Source organism: Taudactylus pleione, unplaced genomic scaffold (assembly GCF_031769625.1).
Source record: "Taudactylus pleione unplaced genomic scaffold, aTauple2 ptg000199l, whole genome shotgun sequence".
NCBI lineage: Eukaryota > Metazoa > Chordata > Amphibia > Anura > Myobatrachidae > Taudactylus > Taudactylus pleione.
In genome coordinates this window covers 5794999-5817202 of record NW_028284601.1, presented here as the reverse complement: position 1 = coordinate 5817202, position 22204 = coordinate 5794999, and the positions used below count along the sequence as shown (strand labels likewise).

Below are 22204 nucleotides of genomic sequence, written 5' to 3'. Positions count from 1 at the left end.
GTGTGTGTGGTGGGAGTACAGGAATAGTAGTGAGAGCTGCAGGACAGAGCTATGTGTATGTGGTGTCAGTACAGGAATACAGTAGTAGTGAGAGTTGCAGGACAGAGCTGTGTGTGTGGTGTGAGTACAGGAATACAGTAGTAGTGAGAGCTGCAGGACTGAGCTGTGTGTGTGGTGTCAGTACAGGAATACAGTAGTAGTGAGAGCTGCAGGACAGAGCTGTGTGTATTGTCAGTACAGGAATACAGTAGTAGTGAGAACTGCAGGACAGAGCTGTGTGTGTAGTGTCAGTACAGGAATACAGTAGTAGTGAGAGCTGCAGGACAGAGCTGTGTGTATTGTCAGTACAGGAATACAGTAGTAGTGAGAACTGCAGGACAGAGCTGTGTGTGTGGTGTCAGTACAGGAATACAGTAGTAGCGAGAGCTGTAGGACAGAGCTATGTGTGTGGTGTCAGTACAGGAATACAGTAGCAGTGAGAGCTGCAGGACAGAGCTGTGTGTGGTGTCAGTACAGGAATACAGTAGCAGTGAGAGCTGCAGGACTGAGCTGTGTGTGGTGTCAGTACAGGAATACAGTAGCAGTGAGAGCTGCAGGACTGAGCTGTGTGTAGTGTCAGTGTCAGTACAGGAATACAGTAGTAGTGAGACCTGCAGGACAGAGCGGTGTGTGTAGTGTCAGTACAGGAATACAGTAGTAGTGAGAGCTGCATTATAGAGCTGTGGGTGCAGTACCACTATAGGAATAGTAGTGAGAGCTGCAAGACAGAGCTGTGTGTGGTGTGAGTACAGGAATAGTAGTGAGAGCTGCAGGACAGAGCTGTGTTAATGGGAGGCACCAGTACAGGAATACAGTAGTAGTGAGAGCTGCAGGACAGAGCTGTGTGTGTGGTGTCAGTACAGGAATACAGTAGTAGTGAGAGCTGCAGGATAGAGCTGTGTGTGTGGTATCAGTACAGGAATACAGTAGTAGTGAGAGCTGCAGGACAGAGCTGTGTGTGTGTGGTGTCAGTACAGGAATACAGTAGTAGTGAGAGTTGCAGGACAGAGCTATGTGTATGTGGTGTCAGTACAGGAATACAGTAGTAGTGAGAGCTGCAGGACAGAGCTGTGTGTGTGTGGTGTCCGTACAGGAATACAGTAGTAGTGAGAGCTGCAGGACAGAGCTGTGTGTGTGTGGTGTCCGTACAGGAATACAGTAGTAGTGAGAGCTGCAGGACAGAGCTGTGTGTGTGGTGGGAGTACAGGAATAGTAGTGAGAGCTGCAGGACAGAGCTATGTGTATGTGGTGTCAGTACAGGAATACAGTAGTAGTGAGAGTTGCAGGACAGAGCTATGTGTGTGTGGTGTCTGTACAGGAATACAGTAGTAGTGAGAGCTGCAGGACAGAGCTGTGTGTGTGGTGGGAGTACAGGAATAGTAGTGAGAGCTGCAGGACAGGGCTGTGTGTGTGGTGGGAGTACAGGAATAGTAGTGAGAGCTGCAGGACAGAGCTGTGTGTGGTGTCAGTACAGGAATACAGTAGTAGTGAGAGCTGCAGGACAGAGCTATGTGTGTGGTGTCAGTACAGGAATACAGTAGTAGGGAGAGCTGCAGGATAGAGCTGTGTGTGGTGTCAGTACAGGAATACAGTAGTAGTGAGAGCTGCAGGACAGAGCTATGTGTGTGGTGTCAGTACAGGAATACAGTAGTAGTGAGAGCTGCAGGATAGAGCTGTGTGTGGTGTCAGTACAGGAATACAGTAGTAGTGAGAGCTGCAGGACAGAGCTGTGTGTGGTGTCAGTACAGGAATACAGTAGTAGTGAGAGCTGCAGGACAGAGCTGTGGTCGTGCCATCAGTACTGGAATAGAGGTGAGAGAGCTAGAGGACAGAGCTGTGGGTGCAGTATCACTATAGGAATAGCGGTGAGGGCTGCAGGACAGAGCTGTGTGTGTGGTGTCAGTACAGGAATACAGTAGTAGTGAGAGTTGCAGGACAGAGCTATGTGTGTGTGGTGTCAGTAAAGGAATACAGTAGTAGTGAGAGCTGCAGGACAGAGCTGTGTGTGTGTGTGGTGTCAGTACAGGAATACAGTAGTAGTGAGAGCTGCAGGACAGAGCTGTGTGTGTGTGGTGTCCGTACAGGAATACAGTAGTAGTGAGAGCTGCAGGACAGAGCTGTGTGTGTGTGGTGTCCGTACAGGAATACAGTAGTAGTGAGAGCTGCAGGACAGAGCTGTGTGTGTGGTGGGAGTACAGGAATAGTAGTGAGAGCTGCAGGACAGAGCTATGTGTATGTGGTGTCAGTACAGGAATACAGTAGTAGTGAGAGCTGCAGGACAGAGCTGTGTGTGTGTGGTGTCCGTACAGGAATACAGTAGTAGTGAGAGCTGCAGGACAGAGCTGTGTGTGTGGTGGGAGTACAGGAATAGTAGTGAGAGCTGCAGGACAGAGCTATGTGTATGTGGTGTCAGTACAGGAATACAGTAGTAGTGAGAGTTGCAGGACAGAGCTATGTGTGTGTGGTGTCTGTACAGGAATACAGTAGTAGTGAGAGCTGCAGGACAGAGCTGTGTGTGTGGTGGGAGTACAGGAATAGTAGTGAGAGCTGCAGGACAGGGCTGTGTGTGTGGTGGGAGTACAGGAATAGTAGTGAGAGCTGCAGGACAGAGCTGTGTGTGGTGTCAGTACAGGAATACAGTAGTAGTGAGAGCTGCAGGACAGAGCTATGTGTGTGGTGTCAGTACAGGAATACAGTAGTAGGGAGAGCTGCAGGATAGAGCTGTGTGTGGTGTCAGTACAGGAATACAGTAGTAGTGAGAGCTGCAGGACAGAGCTATGTGTGTGGTGTCAGTACAGGAATACAGTAGTAGTGAGAGCTGCAGGATAGAGCTGTGTGTGGTGTCAGTACAGGAATACAGTAGTAGTGAGAGCTGCAGGACAGAGCTGTGTGTGGTGTCAGTACAGGAATACAGTAGTAGTGAGAGCTGCAGGACAGAGCTGTGGTCGTGCCATCAGTACTGGAATAGAGGTGAGAGAGCTAGAGGACAGAGCTGTGGGTGCAGTATCACTATAGGAATAGCGGTGAGGGCTGCAGGACAGTGCAGCAATGGTTTTGGGGCTGCATTCACCTTGTGGTATCTGTGTTGCTAGTGGGGAGGAGATGGTCACAAAATTCAGGTCTTTACAGCCGTAATGTACAGGCATTTGTCTCCCCTTGCCGGGATCTGAGGCATTACCGTAGCACTGTGCCATGAACATATCTAGAGGATATCCCCTATACATCAGGACCCCTAGATAATAGAGAACAAAACACAACAGCAAAAACTTACACACAGGGTCCACATGTATTGCAGGATTTATGATTACTCTACAGATGGCAACTCACCTGCCTCCCGGTATTGCCCAAATACAAGGTCTGTGTCATTAAGAGCAGCTGCACTGCCCACGTGTGTCCCCTCTTCTCCATAGTTTGTCATATAGAAAGAAATTCTCCCCTGTGTGGGAAATTAGCAATTATGAAATCACTGCCCTTGTTCCTGTACATAGAATTGTCCCTCCCACCGCAGGGTGACACAGAAAGAAGGTAGCTCAGACATAGAATTGGTCCCTCCCACTGCAGGGTGATACAGAAAGAAGGTAGCTCAGACTTAGAATCGGTCCCTCCCTTTGCAGGGTGACACAGAAAGAAGGTAGCTCAGACTTAAGCTGGCCACACACTAGACCAACTTGCATCCAACCAGCCAACTAGTTGATTGGTTGAAATGATAATCTGGTAAGGTATGAGAGTAACTGATGATCAGCAATTTGCTCCTAAATGCCAGAAAACAGATGAAAATGGTCATCAGACAAGTTTCTTAAATGTTTGATCTAAACAATTTGTTCAAACAACAGTTTTTGTCCATTTTCCGGCGTTTGGGAGCAAATTGCCGATTGTCATTTGCTTTCATTCCTTACCAGATTTTCATTCCAACCAATCAACTAGTTGGCTGGTTGGACAGATAATCTTTAGATGTGTGGCCAGCTTTAGAATTGGTCCCTCCCACTGCAGGGTGACACAGAAAGAGACTTAAGCTACGTACACATGGTGCGATTTAAGCCAAGATAAGATCTCGTTAACGATTTCCCTTGAACTCCTGAACACTCCCGGACAAACGATATTGTGCAGAAATATGGAGCGATATAGATGGGCCGTTAACGACTGCAAATCGGTAACGATATATCATTTGGCAGCAATCAACGGGGAGATGCATCTTCTGTCTCCCCGTTGGCTGGTACAAAATGGTGGAGGGGAGTGGCCAGGAACAGTGACAACAAATCGTTCAGTGTCCATGAAAAGGTTCATCGTGCGTATACACGGAACCATGTGTGCCAAATCGTGAAAGATTGGCCGTGATCTTTCTGCATGTTCAAGAGATCACAGACCCCCGACCAACGGGAATGCGCATCGTTATCGTGCCTAGAAACACCACTTTTTAAACAATTTGCTGTTCCGTACTAATGAAAATGGCAATATCGTTAAAAAAACGCACCATGTGTACGCACATTTAGAACTGGTGGTCCCACCCCACTGCAGGGTGACACAGGAAAAAGAAAGCTCTGAGACTTGAAACTGGTCCCTGCCACTGCAGGACGAGACAGACAGAAAGGAGCTATGTTACATGGCGTCTGTCCCTCTCACTGCAGACAAGAGTGAACTGTGAGACATGGAACTGATCCCTCCCACTGCAGTGTGACAGAGACAGAAGGGAGCTAAAAGATATGGCGTCTGTCCCTCTCACTGCAGGGTGACCCAGACAGAAGGGACCTAAGAGACATGGGGCTAGTCCCTCCCAATGCAGAACAGGACACACAGAAGGGAGCTAAGAGACAGGGGAGTCTGAGGCGAAGCAGGAAGCACTACCGATGAGATGTCAGAACATCTCTTTGGCCGGAGAGGGGGAGCGTTAACTACCCCCTCCGGCGCTACCCGCTAGAGACCGCAGCGCATCAGCCTAGTGCTGATGCGCTGTGACTCTGTCCCGGCCGGCTCCACTAAGCATGTGCGGGATCTCACAAGTATCGCGAGATCCCCGCGTGCAGCCTGGAGCCGGCAGCAGGGACAGCGCTGTCCCTGCTGTGGAGATATCGACAGCTACAGCCTGGCGCTGTCCTAATGACAGCTACAGCCGGCCGAACGGTCAAGCGATCTGACCGTTCGTACATGGCCCAGGCATTTGGGTCTGCTATCTTGTAGATAGCAGCGCCGATAATGACAGGGGCGATGCGCCCCTGTCATTTACCGCCCAGACCCCCGATCATACATCGGGGAGAAGCGGTATCAGCGCACCTGATGTGCGCTCACACCGCTTCTGGGATTCATACATCTCCCCCAGGGGCTAGTCCCTCCCACTGCAGGGTGACAGAGACAGAAGGGATTTAAGAGACAGGGAATTAGTCCCTCCCACAGCAGGGTGACAGATAGAAAGGGGCTATGTAACATGGGGTCTGTCCCTCCCACTGCAGGGTGATACACACAGAAGGGAGCTATGAGGCATGTGGCCTGCCCCTCATACTGCAGGGTGATACAGACAGAAGGGAGCAAAGAGACATGGCTTCTGTCCCTCCCACTGCAGGGCGACACACACAGATGGGAACTATGAGATATGGTGCCTGTGGGAGACTGCAGGGTGACACGCAGAAGGAAGTTACGAGACACGCAGTCTGTCCCTCTCACTGCAGAATGACACAGACAGAAGGGAGCTATAACACGTGGAGTTTATCCCTCATACTGCAGGGTGATCATTACAAACCTGTCTCTGAGACTCATACAGGATTCTATCCATAGTGTTGAGCAGGGTCATTGTGTGATAAAACTTTAGCACTTTCTCCTTAGGGATCTGCAAGAGGTAGAAAATAAGATACAATGTCACCATTTTTCTTACTTAACACAACCGATATCACTGATCGATCTGTCATAATCAGGGAACAATAATATTATGTATCTAGGTTTTGGGAATAACGGCAGTAAATGACATTAATTATATACTGTATGAATAAGCAGTTATTGTTATTTGTTGGGAAACTACAAGTAGAAGCATGCCCTGACAATTTCACAGTGATGCACAGCTAGCAAGCCAAAAGGTGCGTACACACTGGGCGATATTACTGAGCGATTGCACAATTACGACATCGTAATCGTGCAATCGCTCAGTAATCGTGCACAAATCGTGCACTAAAATGTAGGAAACGACCAGCGATGCGCGTGCCCGCTGGTCGTTTCCGACATTGTCCATCGCCTGAACATGCAGCCCAATCTGCCGATAACGACAGATTGCCCATGTTCAGGAATGCTGGAGTGTGCCTCCACTGAATGACTGATCGTTCAGTGTAGGCGCTGCAGGGGATCAGGAACGACGGTACGATTACAATGTCGTAATCGTACTGTCTTTCCTGATCGCACAGTGTGTACGCACCTTTAGACTGCCGATCTTTGATCTAAGTATTCAGAAATAAGCAATATTCCTAAAGAATCCAAAAAGGTCATTCTGAAAAGAAAACCAAATAAACATGACAAAAATAGGAATAAAACTGCTGATGCCTCAGGTGTAATAACATCCAGTTTAGCAGGTGCATAGGCTGACAAATGGTGGCCCTACAAGGGGCCCTCTTTACTGCTCAACAGGTTCACTATTTAATTGGGCCAAGGGATTGCAAAATACGCGCTACAAAGCGTATTTACGTGCTACGGGCAATGAGGGACTCACTTTTTAAAAGTCAGTGGGTCCTGTGTTCTGCGCTACAGCAGTCGGCCCAGCATCTTCCCAAACCAGCTTTGGGCGGCAGTGTCTCTTCATTCCCGGTGCCCACTAGCTATCGGAGGACACAAGGGGCCTGGATTATACAGCACACAGCAGCCGACACCACAGAAGGGGAGGGCTGTGCATGAGGAGCCGACCCAGAGGCGGAAGCTGGAGCAGGTGCTCCCCGACACTGCACATCCGATCTCCTCCCCAGTACAGGCGGCACCTCCGATCCTCCCCCAGTATTGGCACTAGCAGCACCTACCCCCCCCCCCCCACCATTACAAGTGGCACCTCCGATCCTCCCCCAGTATTGGCACTAGCAGCACCTGCACCCCCAACACTCCCCCCCCTCCTCCGCATACAGGTACTGGCAGCACCTGCACCCTGGATAAGAAGTGCAAGCGGTACCTCCGATCCCCCCCCCCCCCCCAGTCAATGTGGCACCTGCACCTCGGCCCCAAGCAGCAGAAGCAGGTGTCAGGGGAGCCATGTGTCGTGGAGCCCTTTTCCAGTCACCGGCGTCTGCACTCTCCCGGCCGACGCAGACTGAGGGCACTGTGTCCAGGACTCAGGTGAGAGGTGGCCGGGGCTGGGTGGGTGTAAAGTGACAGACGGAGCCTTTCTTCAGGCACCATCATCTGCACTCTCCCGGCGGCCGCGTACCGAGGCACTCTGCCCAGGTGAGAGGTGGCAGTGTGCCCTTGGCTGTTTGGGTGAAAAGTGGCTTAAAGTAGTGAGGGCAGGGGTCAGCTCATCTCCAGGTCTATTACACTCTCCCTGGGGTTCAGGAAGAGTGTGAGTGTGAGTGTGTGTGTGTGTGTGTGTTTTTATAACACACAGCAGCCGCCGGACCAGTATCTTGGGTAGGACAGATAACGTGTGGAGGCCGTACTGACAAGGGGAAAGCCAGAGTAGTGGCGAGTGAGACTGGTCTCCCTGTCTTAAATGCCCCAGGGTGCTGACAGTGTGGTGGGACCCTTTTGGTACAACGCCAGTGAAAACCCATAACCCCCTCCTTGAACCCCAATATTGCACCAGCTATCTACCTTTGCCACCTCCCTACCCCAGCACTGCCTGCACCTAGCCCCCTTTGACCCCCAGCACTGTTGCAACTGTCTGCTCTTACCCCCTCCCTGCCCTCAACACTGCCCACCCTTACTCCCCCTCTTGATCTACCGCAACATCTCCCTGCCTTTACCCCCAGCTCTACCCCAACTGCTGCTTGCCCTTATCCCCCTCTACCCAATTTGCTACCTGTCCCCAGCACTGTCCCAACTGCTGCCTGCCCTCATCCCCCATAATATGTGATGGAACCCAGAAACAGTGGAGTAGGACCCACATTCTGTGCTTGGCCGGATCAGCATCACTGCAGCTGGTTAGCCCGGCTGGAAGATGACCGATTTTGCACCACACCTGTTAATGATCCTATCAATTCTGAAAACTACATCCTGGTTGCTTTGGGGCTCTTCACGCTGGACAATATCAGTCCAACTGCATATTATTACAGCATGGACTCAGCTTGTGGCTAACCGTGCAATAACTCCGACTACACAGTGATAGTGGTGACCCAAAACTGACTTTGTGTCTCTATTTGTGTTCCTTGTACTGTAGTGTGTGACCAATGACAATGAAGAGGTTCAAAAGCCATCGAAACAGCAGCCAATCACTCCCGATACTGCACATTAACTGACAGCCAGCACTTACTATCAGCTGAGCCGCTCATGATGTTATACGCAAGCTAAGACAGCCACAGCCAGCTCACGTCTGATTGACGCAGCTTTGTTATTAACGGGAGATGATCCAGATGAATTACCAGCTATATGCATTGGATTATACTGGAGGGGGTGCATACCTTTCATTTATTATTCATGGTTGGGAATATACACCATTTTTTCTAACCAAAATCCACAGAGGTGTACTTATATGTAGGAAAATACCATCCCGAACTGTGGAACTCTATACTCTAAAGAAATATATATTTTTTTGGGTCCCTTATATGCAATTTACCTATACAGAGTAGCAACAGGAATGTTATCTAGCACTACCGGATGACCTCGGGAAAAGCATATTTTTGCATGTAGATGTTATTGTATGATTCTTGTTTTTTTATGAAGGATGCAAAGTAATAGTCCTTGATCAGGACTTAAATAGAATGCAAGAAATAATAATTAATTTTTTACCAATAAATTATATTCTCTCAAGTGCAGTTTTTGGTCCTCCAGAATGTAGCATATTAATCAGAATTATTTCCTATGATAAATTATATATACAATATTAATGGAGTAAAAAAGTACTATATTTAGGAATCACCCTGAACATTGTGTACAATGGTGAAAAATGCCTGCCGATCACTAGGTGTCAATGACATAGCAGCTTCCCAGGAAGGACAAGTCCTACAGGTGTCCTACAGAGGCGGCTCACTGTGTCAGCATGAAATACAAGACAAGTGGGCTCATTCCCTACAATACGGGATCTTAGATTAAGCTGACATATTCAGTACTCGGCTACTGACCAGAGATAACCGGCGCAGAACTTATGACCGGGTAGTGAGAATGATAAATGAAATTGCACCATACCTTGGGGTCTTCACTGGGGTTGATAATCTGCCCCTGCCGATCCATCACCCTGTAGATGGGTATGCCAGAGATGACATTGGGCTGGATGAATTCCAGAGAGTCCACAAACTCGGTGGAGGCTCCAGGGAACTGTGGCTTTTCCTCCAGGGACGTGCTTCGGCTGCGGGAGAGCGCATTCTGGGAGGGGAACACACAAACGGCATCACAATATGGAAGATGACAGGGACGACACTCGACTCGCTTGCAGAAACAGAATTATCATAGAGCAGTGATTCCCAAACTTTTTTAAATCGTGGCATCCTAGAGGATTAGCATTGTATTTACGGCACCGCTAAGCCAAAAGTTGTTATTGAGAAATTCAGAATTTTTTTTGTAAAATAGTAAAGTGAAGTAAATTGTGGTTACCTGTCATCCTTAGGCTCAGTTACGTGGTTGTGGATAGGTTTAAGCTTCTGTTTGTCCACATATTTACATTACATTGACCATAAATAATTTGATTTAGTGCTGGATCACCAACCTGAGGCACCCCTGCAAGTGTCCTGAGGCACCCTAGGGTGCCGCGGTGCATAGTTTAGGAACCACTGTCAAAAAGGGAGAGAGCGACCTCTAGAGGCAAAATGGGTCATATACACCATCAAAGAGGACAGTTATGTAGCCTATTAGCATATTATTATTATGTTGCAGCTCAGGAGGTCACATAACTAGTGTTCATGCTAGCACCCTGCAAGTAATCAGCGAGGAGGGCATGTTTTATTTTTGAAGGGTAAAATTTTATATGTGACGTATCGCTACATCTATAATAGCTAGAGTGTTACATCACGTCTAAAATTCTGCCCTTCAAAATTCCAATAAGCCCTCCTCACTGATTACGTGCATGGTGCTAGAATGAACACTACATGACTGCACTGAGTAGAATGTAGAAGTGACTGAGCATGCTCAGTATAGGATGTCAGACCCACACAAGATCTCAATACATATTATGGAATTAAGTTAAAACAAGGACATTGTGAATAGCGTACTCCTATCCAAGGACAATAGACATGTCACTGACATTAGCAGCTGAATGTAAAGCGCTGTGTAGTATGCTGCCACTACATCAATATATCAAACATAAAAGTTAATAATTAGATTAGTAATAGAAGTAGGTCCTTGGCTGACTGAAGACCACAGATAGGGTGGTTACAGGTAAGAGCGGACATGTAGGAAGGCCTAGTAAATGAGAACAAGTATTGTAAAATGTACTATGGAAGAAATACACAGCCTGTGTGTGGAATGGCAACATTAGTAAACAGAAGGAAAATCAGCCTGGCAGCCGCACTGTAGTTTATTCATGGAAGCCCAATCACCTGGGTGTTGCAAATATGGAGAAAATACATTATACCATCATAGAAGTGACATTGGCCAGATAAGGGTGGGTGCTGGGTATATTTCTGATTCGGAGGTGCCATGATTTTGCAAAGGACTAAAATGAGAGTGAGGGGCAAGTCATCGAATATAACCCCAAAACCAGTGTTCATTCTAGCACCCTGCATCTGTCACAGTTCCTCTTTCTGCTCTGGTGCTTCTAGCACACATTGGTCTGTAGCTCAGCAGTTTGTTGCATTAGCTGAGTATGCTAGAAGCAACAGAGCACAGCGCGACACCCCAGGCAGGAAAGGGGAACTACATGGGTTGTGACAGGTGCAGGGTGCTAGAATGAACACAACCAAAACAATGGGTGTGCTTTAGCAGTTAGGGTTGTATTCCTAACTCATGGAGATTTTAGGAGTGAATGACACTGTAGCAGGACAGATTACGCTTCAGGTAGAAGATCACAATGGAAGAGACAGTTGAGAGAATCTCTGGTAGTCACAAGAACAATAGGTATTCTAGCAGGCTCGTTGGCGTTCACAAAGCTGCGGCTTACACACAGTCACTAGTACACTGTGGTTCTAGGGAGGACTGACGAACAAAGGCAATGTGATCTGTAAACTCTGGTCTGGAGAAGCACTAACCGGTCACATATGCCACTGGTATAAGCATGTATGTGATATATATATATATATATATAATACTCTCAACATAGGGCGACACTCCTCAGATTTGAAAAAAAGTTCAGACAGACACCAACTGTATCATCGATGATACAGTTGGTGTCTGTCTTAACATTTTTCAAATCCGGGGAGTGCCGCCCTATGTTGGGAGTATTGTGCTATTGGAGTCTGAATGATTCCCGGGAGGGCACCCAGGTTTAAAAGGTATAGTTTAGGTCCCACAGTGGATCAAAACATCAACTTATTTCTCCCTGTTTTCTTCTGAGAATAAATAAACACATTTTGATGGACTTGGCGAGTGCCCTTTTTTTTTTGTACAGTTTATTTTTGGATTACACATTGAAGTGCCAAAAGTCATGATAGATGCCTAGTATCGTGTAGGATCCTTTCTAGCCCTGCGAAGTGCAGCAACTCGATGTGTCATTGATTCCACAAGAAGACTGAAGACCTCTGAGAGATGTTGACCCATGCCGTATGGATAGTTTCGCACAGTTCCCTGTTATTTGTAGGAGCAGGATCTTGGGTGTGGATGGACCTCTCCACACCATCCGTCGGAACTCTCCAGAATGCCTCTCAAACCAATTCTGAACAATTTGGGACAGATGATATGGTGCATTATCTTGCTTGAATATTCCATCATTGTGGGGGCACATGAAGTCCACGAAGGACTCCAAATGGTCATCAAGCAATGCAACGTAGCAGTTACCGGTTAATGACGTGTTCAGGAAGGCCCAACCCATGCCACCCCACACCATTATGGAAGCTTGCATGGTACCTTGTTGACAACTGGGATCCATGGAGTCTATGCCACACTCGAACCTTACCATCAGTTCGAAACAACTGGAACCATGACTCATTGGACCAGGCCACATATTGCCACTCCTCTAGGCTCCAGTTAGCGACGTCATGAGCCCAGGTAAGGCGCTGTGCCCAATGTCGTAGTGTTAACAGGGCGCTCTGCTGGGTCTTCTGCTCCCATATCCCATGGAAGCCAAAGAACGCTGCACTGACCTGCTGGATATGCGCTTGGTACCTCCTGCATTGAATGTGATTAGAGCCAGTGTCGCTCATCTGTTACCACGGACAAATCTCCGGGGCTTGCGGCCACGAGATCCTACCACAAGGGTCTCGTCACAAGACCCGAGGGTCGCGGTGGTCTTGACCATCGCGACCATCATCCTCGCCGCTCGCAATAGCTGTGGGTGGTCACACAGTTAAGCGAGCGGCCAGGAGGCCGCACAAAAAAAAAACAACAAAAAAAACACCCTGATTCAGAGCGAGCGGTCTTTCAGAGCGTCCGTCTCTGAATCAGGCCCTCTGATAATTCACATTGCCTTGCCATGAGCAGCCTAGCCGGTGTTCCAACTGACTCACGAGATGTCAGATTACAAGTGATGCAGCTCTGGGCATTTCCATGTCACAGTACTGTGACACCACCTACCATTACCTTTACATACTGCCATCCAATGACTTTTGGACCCCTGAAGGACCTTTAGTGGGCCAACCCACTTGCTTAGCCACATATATATATATATATATATATATATATATATATATGCACATTAAAAAAACAAAACAAAGAAGATCTGCAAAACAATGCAACTAAAACAACGCACTTAGCTCAAGAAAGGCATAAACCATGAAATATTTCCCGGTCACTAGGTTTTAGCTAGGAGTGGCTCTGTTGAACATACAGTAATGCCTGTTACATTGCCTCCAGGAAAACATGTTCACACTGAGCAGTGTTGTCCTTCCTGGAAAGGGATTGTTGATAAGAATGTGGAGCCTCCCCCTCCTTCTCAGTGCCAGCCAATCAGCTCTCAGGTTTACAGGCGAGCCTCCTCATGCAATTACTGACCTTCCTGTAACCAGGAAGCATGCAGCTGCACATATATACACAATGTCACCCTTTCACTGCTGTCTATACTATTATCTATATCCCCCACTCTTACACGTGTTACACATCCTGACCTTATGTATAAAGCCGGCCACATACACCATTTATTTGTTCCTGAACAATTACATTTCTGGGAAATCACATCAATAGATCACTAATAAAGCACTTGCAGTGATCACACACACACACACCCCGCAATTGTTTTCTGACAGAGAGTGGGGTGAAAGCACAGGTGAGGAATGATGTAGGATTTCAGTCGTACAACTCTCTACACAGTCTTCAGTATGATCCCTTTTAGAATGATGAACATATTCCAGATTTTATCAATCCATTTGCCCATCTATATTTGATTGTATAGGATCATCTGACATTTCTATAAGAAACAATTAGATAATGTGTGACCAGCTGTCCACCCAAAACACAAAGGTTCAGCCCTGTTTGTTATGTATCTGATCTCTGTACAAGTGATCATATAGACCACAGGTTCTCAAACTTGATCCTCAGGACCCCAAACAGTGCATGTTTTCCAGGTCTCCTCACAGAATCACAAGTGAAATAATTAGCTCACCTGTGGATTTTTATAAACTGTGTCAGTGAGTGATGAATACAAATGAGCACCTGCTGGGTTACCTGGAAAATATGACCTGTGTGGGGTCCAGAGGACAAAGTTTGAGAATCACTGATATAGACCAGTGGTTCTCAAACTCGGTCCTCAGGACCCCACAAAGGTCACATTTCCCAGGTCGCCCAGCAGGTGCACAGGTGTATTCATTTCTCACAGACACATTTTAAAAGATCCAGGGGGAGAAATTATTTCACATGTGATTCTGTGAGGAGACCTGGAAAACATATACTGTTTGGGGTCCTGAGGACTAAGGACCTCATTCAGAGCCGCTCGCAAAATGCGAGCGCTCGCTCTGAATGAGGGCGGCCGCATCTGTAAAAAGAACCGGCCTCCTGGCCGCTCGCTAAGCTGTGGGTGACCACCCACAGCTTTAGCGAGTGGCCAGGTTGATGGTCGCGATGGTCAAGACCATCGCGACCATCGGGGCTTGCGACGAGACCCTTGTGGTAGGGTCTCGTCTGCTGCAAGCCCCAGAGAGCTTCTGGCTCTAATAGAGCCGGAAGCTCTCCCACCGACATCACTGGTGATGTCAGTGGGGCCGCCCACAAACGGCAGGCGTTCGTTTGGGAACACCTCTATTTGTGAAGCCGCGCCCCCACCACACCCACAAAACGGGGCGAGCGGTCGATCACCATCGACAGCCGCCCCTTTTGTAGTGAGCCCCGGAGCGAGAGAGAACGAGAGAATTTCTCTCTCGCTCCAAGGCTTGCGCACGCGCAGTGTGGCCGCAGAGTCCAACATCGACCCGCTTGCGAGCGGGTCTGAATGAGACCCTAAGCTTGAGAACCTGTCATATAGACTAAATTCACTCCACTGCACCCTCTCACTCCTGTAACTATCTATAAGATTCCTCATGCTGTACAGCCCATATAGAAAATACTGTTCTCACTCTCTCTCTCTGTACTTACCGTATATAGGTCTAGTCACCATACCTATCCCCCCCATATATTGTGACCTTTATGCATTCCTCTCATACCCACCACTAAGCTCTGTGTGTGTATACGTATTAGTATATATATTAGTTATCCCTTTATTTATGCTATATAATGTCACTATACGTGTGCAATATATGGAGCCCTGTCACTGTGCATATGCCTTTAGGCACAATTTTTCTTGCTCGTACACCTGCTGTCCTGTGACTGCTGTACATATATGGAATACATACTGACCCCTCCACCTGAATACCTTATATAATGTAATGCCAATGCTCTGCATATGAAATGCATACACACAGAGGTTTATATAACGATGTTTGTTTATGTTTATATATATATATATATATATAATATACACTGCTTATGTGAATGGGCCTGCTAGGGTGCCCTGTCTGGCCAGCAGAAGCCCTGAGTCGGGCTCTTCTCACCTGCTGCCCCCTGCTTGCTCCCCATCCAGCCGCCGCTCGTATCCTCAGCAATGCCCTCAGCGCCGCCATCTTCTCCCAGGTGGTTGCCCTGTCCTTCGCCTGCCTTCACCTCAGGCCCCCCCACGGCGGCACCCGGGCTCTGCGTTTCCCTCTTGGCCCAAGCGACATTATCAGCAGTGAACGTTCTCTCTGCTGAACACGGGGGGGCACGTCTTCTCCGCACCTCCCGGCGCGATTCGCACCGGCAGTGCGGCGGGCAGCCCAGCGAGGACCCCAGAGCGGGGCGGAAGTGCTCAGCGCGTGCAGCCAGTGTGTGTGTAGTAGGAGCAGAGCGATGGAGGCGCAGCCGCCCCTGGGCACCGGCCTGAGGGAGATAGGCTGCGAGCAGAGCGTCCTAAGCCGGCCGGATGGTTCCGCCAAGTTCCTGCAGGGTAAGGAGCAGCCGGTCACTGAGCCCCCAGGCGCTGGCACCCTATAGGACAGGGATATTCAACATGCAGCCCTCCAGCTACTGTGGAACTACACATTCCAGCATGCCCTTTTGCTACTAGGGCATGCTAAAACTGTGTTAGGGCATATTGGGATTTGTAGTTCCACAGCAAATAGAGGGCAGCATGTTGAATACACCTCCTATAGATCAGCAGAGGGGAAGCACGGTGGTGTAGTGTCTAGCATTGCTGCCTCACAGCACTTGCGTTCTATTCCTGACGATGGCCCTATCTGTGAAGGGTTTATATATACTCACAGGTTCTCTCCGGGTATTCCACTTGACTCCCACAGTGCAAAAACAATGATAGGATAATTGGATTCGAGCTACATATATAGTGATGTGCTCACATTACCACGATGTGCACGATTTCCCCCTGAACTCTCCCCGACAGTCGTGGGCACGATTTGGTCTGAAAAAGCTGCCAATTTGACACACGATCTATCGTGCCTCCTAACTATCCAGTGCATCCTGACTTGAGATTGTCAGATCTGCCCTACAGCACGGCAGATCTGAAGATGCGATGTGCGACCTGTGGGGACTCACGATTTGGGCATATTTTACACGATCTGTCGTTCCAATGCGTCGGAATCGACCAGATCGGGTAAAATATCGCTATGTGTGTAGGCACCTTAATAAATGAGCCGCCCTACTGTGTGTGTGCCTCATCCTTTCTCCAACTTGCATCTAGCAACAACTGTGTGGGGGTTTATGTGATGGGAATATAGATTGTAAGCTCCACTGAGGCAGCTACTTATGTGAATGACTGATAAATCCTCAGTAAAGTGCAGCAGAATATGTGTACACTATATAAATAACTGCTAATGAAGGAACAATAAATAAATGAGTTACCCAACAACACTCAGGTCCAGATACAATGGCTCCGATATGAAAAGAATTGGCTATCCCTAGCACAAGAGACTGCATTGCATCCCGTCCCCCTACCTCTCTCAAGGACCTCCTTGGGTGGGTGAAGGCAGTCATTCCATACCACGTTGTGTACATTCAATGCTGCAGAATAATAACACTGTATGTTTACTTGTTTTATTGGTGTGTAATTGTATATAGTGGATGTACACATTAAGTCCACCTACCCACTGCTGGTGTTTACACAAATGCTTGCAATATGCTTTTACTGGCATTTTTAAGCAAAATAAAATAAGTATGCCGGAGGGTATGATTTATAACATTCATACAGGGTAGAAACTCAGTGGTTCCCAAACTGAGTGCCGTAGGTTGGTGATCCAGGACCAAATGAAATTATTTATAGCTTATGTAATAGGCAAAACCAATGCTGGTGGCCGCCAATCATAAAATATTTGGGCAAACAGCACAACACTGCCCACCACCACATAACTGACCCTAAGGATGACATAGAAGCACAATTTACTTAATTTAATAATTTTTGCTAAATTTCTCAAGATTCTTTTGGCCTAGGGGTGCTGTGAAAAACTGCTGATGCTCTAGGGCAGGGGTGGGGAACCTTTTTTCTGCCAAGGGCCCATACCGGCCACTGTGCCGACAAATCCACTGTGTTGACACAGTCAGTGTTGCCAACTCTGAAATGGAAAACAAGCAACCTATAAGTAAAAAACAAGCCCAAACGAATCCTAAAAAGCCCAATAAAAAAAGCCCAATTTATGGGGGTGTCTCTTTGTCCTCACTATATCTGCCTAACTTCCTTTTTCTACTTCAGGGTCCATAGGGGTTCCACAGGGTTGACCTTGGGGGTATAGCTGGATCTGGATCCATGGGCACCACGCAGTTAAAGCTTTAGCTGCTCCCAGGATGCACTTGGGTCCGTCCCCCTCTATACCCCGCCCCCGGCCACAGCACCTCAGTTTGAGTTGGTGCCCGGCCGGAGTCGGGTCACCTGCGCAGGGGGGCTGCAGGAGCAGCCCCCAAAAGCTTTCTATTTTTATTTAAAAAAAAAAAAAAAAAAGAGCCTGTTAGATTTTTATTTTAAAACAGAGGCTCTAGTGTGGCAGCGACGGGCTGTCTATGCAGACGCCCACGCTGCCGCTCTCCTTCCCCGCTGGCGCCACGACGCCAGTACTGTACTGGGGATCGCGGCGGGAGGCCAGAGTCCGTACTAGCCGGACTCTGGGTCCCTCCCTGGACTGCTGCCGGAGTCGCCGGGGACAAGGTAAGCCGCGAGTCGCCGATTAGCGGCGGCTCGCGGGTTTTGCCTGCACATGCAGTCCTTTGCCCCCGGTCCTAGGGGACAGACCGGGGGCCGCTAGCGGTGGCGGCGGGCTCCCCCTCTGAGGAGGAATAACCTGTGGGACCACTAGACCACCAGGGATATATGGCAAGCGGGATGCCGGCAAGCCCTGGGGTTAATATGCTAGCCAGGGGAGGAAGCCTTCCCTGTCAGCGGCTCCTCCCCTCAGCTCAGCGCGCCTTTCAGCACAGAGTCTGGCGTCGCTGAGCTGCAGCTACTCGGCCACTCCTCCTCTGAGGTCTCCAGCGGCCATTTTCCCAGTGGCAGTGCAGATCTTCAGGGAGCACGCGGACCGGTCCCCCTGTGTACCTCTCCCCTGATTAAGGACAGCGTACACAGCACTATAGCCCTCCCAGACACTGAATCTGGGCAGGTTGATTGTAGTGGAAAGGTGCAGTGAGTATATCTTCCTGCATGGTATGTGACTTTTGCTAGTGCTGCCTGTCTGTGCTTATTTTCTACTTACTGTCAGCTTATACCTATCCCTTTACTTCTCCTACAAGCCCTACAGGTGTGTGGGGGAGGGGCGTTTCTACTGACCTCACTTATATAGATCACGTATTTGTGAGGTCCGTCACATACAGTTGTGTGCTACTCAGTGCCATATTGTGGGCTGTTGTTCAGCACACCGGTGAGTGCGTTTTACTTCTACCCTGGTGCCAGATATATAATATATTCTGTCATGTCAGACGAGGAGGTTGAGCGCTCAGTGGCTCCGGTGTTGGCCTCCTGCGGACGCTGTTCTGCAGGAGTAGATAGGGAGGATTTGTCACAGGATGGCCTGTGTAGTCGATGCCAGGTGGCTCCTGGCCCATCCAGACCTTCTCTGGCGCAGGAACCACCGTGGGCGATGTTTTCTCAAGTGCTGGTGTCTATTGCGGACCGTCTGTCGGTCCCGACTGCTCTCCCTACTAGGTCGTTGTCCCAGCCGACCATCCCCCATTCCCCGGGTGTCCCGCAGTTATTGCGGAGTCCTCCTGGGTCTCAGTCGGTGGGTCCCTATGCGGGGTTGCCTATGTATATACAGGCTTCCCCTGTGCCGCAGCAGCCTGTGGTACCTTTTCAGGCCCCTATGGTGACTCCTCCACCCTGGGTGGATGTGCTCTCCAACTCCGTGCAAAATTTGGCGGCCGCTTCCTCAGCTTTTCAGTCAATGTTGCAGACTGACATGCCTTCTAGGATTTCAAAACGCCCACTCATGACACGGGCTGCTCAGGTATCGGACTCAGAGGGTTCCTCAGATGATGGGGAGGTCCCTGATGACACTGACTCGGACGCCTCGGTCCAGGAAATGGATACCAAGTCGTCCATTAATGTGCGAGCACTAGTTAGGGCGGTGCGAGCTATTCTTCTTTTCTACTTCAGGGTCCATAGGGTATCCACAGGATACCTTGGGTATAGGTGTGACGTCAGTCGCAGGGCACCAAAGAGTTAAGCTTTCAGCCTCCCAGGATGCACTAGGTCCCCCTCCTATACCCCGCCCCCGGGCCAAGGCACCTCAGTTTAGTTTGGTGCCCGGCCGGAGTCGGGTGCACCTGTTGGAGTGGGGGCTAGAAGAGCCCCTGAAGCTTATTCTTCATGCAGCTGTGGCTGCACAACTGGATGTACAGCATGGACAGTCAGTCCTGACGTCCATGCTGTCTTCCCTACACCCCGCCGGTACCAGAACGCCGGTACTGATCCGGGGATGCTGGTGGGCGTCTGGGGTCACAGCTAGCGGTGACCCCAGATGCTCCGGACCATGGCCGGATTCAAGGGGGACAGAGGTAAGCAGCGGGGTCCCGCGGTGGGTCCCCGCTGATCACATGGTCCTAAGTCCCCAGGCAGGGGGCTCCCTGGGGACTGGCTGCAGCGTGGAGCCAGGCGACCAACCTGCGCTTCCACTACCCCCTGGGACAGCGGACCGCAGCAGAGCGGTAGCACTGCGGCGTCCCAGGGGTTAAATGCATGCCAGGGGAGCGCGCCTTCCCTGTCTCACAGCCGGCGCCTCCCCCGCTGCACACAGCCCTCTCTGCATGCTGCCGACTGGTCCTGTGGCAGCGCTCCTCCCCCAGGCCAGCCTCCTCTCTGCTCCTCGGCGGCCATCTTCTCCAGAACGCATGGTGAACGCTGCTGGAAGCGCTGGACGGAAGCATCGTGGTCTGGGTCCCCCCGCATACCTCTCCTCCGCTGTGGTCAGGTCTGTGTATGCAGCGCTGTGTCCTACCAGGCCCTGTGTCTGTGTAGTTGAGTGATCAGCGCTGTTAGTGCAGGAATTGTTATTTCTCTGCATTGTATGTGACTGTGCTAGCGCTGCTGCCTGTAATCTTTTCTTCATCTAAACTGTCAGCTTTATTACTGTCCCTGTTCTTTCTGCTAAAGCCCTTGCGGTGCGGTGCTGCAGGGTGGTCTCTCGCCTATTTAATACTTAATTGGTGAGAGAGGTCACATACGTGGTGCCATCATGTCTGAAAGTGATTTTCCCCTCCGGCTACAGTGTACCACGTGCAAAGTACCGTTAGCGGAGGGGGAGGGTAGCGCGGAGGGCCTTTGCCGGCAGTGTTTGTCCATGGCGCGGCCTATTACGGTTACAGCACCGGTACAGGAGCCGCCCTGGGCTTGTTTCGCTCAGGCGTTAACAGCTTTAGTGGGCCAGTTAGCTCCGCAGCCCGCGTTTACTCCGATGGGTTTGTCCCAGCAGTCTGTGGTGTCGTCACCCATGCAGGGGTTCCCACGACAATTGGTGGTACCCCACAGTCTCCCTATTTCCCCGCTCCCGGGTTCTCAGGAGCCAGCGTGGGTTAACTCCCTGACGAGTTCTGTACAGCACTTGTCGGATGTGTTGCAAGGGGAGTCTGTGATGCGGCCTCATAAACGGCCGGTGGCGTCTCTGTCCGCTCCTTATGAGGATGACGAAGGGACGTCTGATGATGGGGAGATTCTAGATCCTTACGATCAGGAACCTCTCCATACTAAGGACGCTGATGCTAAGTCCAAAGTATATATTCCTGGACTTATTCGGGCGGTCCGCACAGCCTTGGTGATTGAGGACGAAGTTCCCCCAGCGGCTAAATCTAAGTATGCCTTTTTCAAAGATGTGAAGGGCGATGCCACAGTCTTTCCTCTTTCGGGTCAGTTGGTGGACCATTTAGAGGAGGCGTGGAAACAACCTGGCAAAAGATACCAGCCGCAGAGACGCCTGGCGGTGGCTTATCCGTTCGCGGATAATTATTTTGCGAAGTGGGAATCCCCTCCACAGGTGGATTCTCACGTGACCCGTCTTGTCCGTAGTGCCACATTGCCGATGCCATCCATGTCCTCCCTTAAGGATGCTACGGACCGCAAGGTAGAAATCTGCCTGAAGTCCGCTTATTCCCTTGCAGGGGGGGCAGCACGGCCGGCTATGGCCATTTGCTGGGTTGCCAGAGCGATGGAGCGCTGGGCGGATTCATTAGAGGCTTCTTTTGAATCCGACTGTCCGGCCGATCAGGCGGAGTTGATTGGCAATCTCCGTGATTCGGCCACCTACATCAACGAGGCGGCTCTAGACATTAGTACTCTGGTGTCTAGAATTTCTTCAGCAGCGGTAGCTGCTCGTCGCACCTTGTGGCTGCGATCCTGGAAGGCGGACGCAGATTCCAAGAAAGGTCTGGAAGCGTTGCCGTTTACCGGAGAAGTTCTCTTCGGTCCGGATCTGGATAAGATTGTGGCCACGCTGGCGGCAGCCAAATCTGCCTGTCTCCCGTCGGCCGCTGCTCCTTCTGGTTCGGGACCATCGTCCTTTCGGTCATCTAGGGCCCAGGGCAGGCCCAAACCACAGTCGTTTCCTCGACAGGCTGGCCCTAAGAAATCGGTCAAGCCCCGGAAGCAGGCATGGAGTACCAGACGTCCGGCCCCCAAGCCAGATGACAAGCCTGCGGCCTGACGGTCCGGGCCTCCCTTTGGGGGATCCCAGGGTGGGAGGCCGCCTGCTACAGTTCGCCCAGTGTTGGTCGACCACTACGACAGACACTTGGGTTCTGGAGGTGGTTTCTCACGGATACGCCCTCTCCTTCCGGCACAGACCCCCGGCTCGCTTCTTCACCACGGGTCTCCCATCAGACCGGAACAAGGCTACGGAGCTGCGGAAGGTATTGCACACTATGCTCCAGGCTGGAGTTATAGTGGCGGTTCCATTCTCCCAGAGGGGCCAGGGTTTCTATTCAAATCTATTTTTGGTACAGAAACCCAATGGGTCATATCGTCCGATTCTCAACC

The 22204-nt window shown here is 50.0% G+C and overlaps 2 protein-coding genes across 2 annotated transcripts in view; one reads left to right on the top strand and one right to left on the bottom strand.

Moving 5' to 3' along the window:
- The window catches only part of BCKDHA (branched chain keto acid dehydrogenase E1 subunit alpha), a 35891-nt gene extending 20368 nt beyond the window's left edge, over window positions 1-15523 (bottom strand). Inside the window, exons 1-5 of the mRNA XM_088477059.1 lie at window positions 15258-15523; window positions 9340-9516; window positions 5771-5857; window positions 3367-3475; window positions 3110-3271 (exon numbers count right to left, since the gene is read on the bottom strand). Coding sequence (XP_088333185.1) covers window positions 3110-3271; window positions 3367-3475; window positions 5771-5857; window positions 9340-9516; window positions 15258-15326 — 604 coding nt within the window. The 5' untranslated portion in view covers window positions 15327-15523. The remainder of the gene's footprint in view (window positions 1-3109; window positions 3272-3366; window positions 3476-5770; window positions 5858-9339; window positions 9517-15257) is intronic.
- Window positions 15472-22204, top strand: part of EXOSC5 (exosome component 5) — a 44210-nt gene continuing 37477 nt past the window's right edge. Inside the window, exon 1 of the mRNA XM_088477060.1 lies at window positions 15472-15688. Within this exon, the coding sequence (XP_088333186.1) occupies window positions 15592-15688 (97 nt within the window). The 5' untranslated portion in view covers window positions 15472-15591. The remainder of the gene's footprint in view (window positions 15689-22204) is intronic.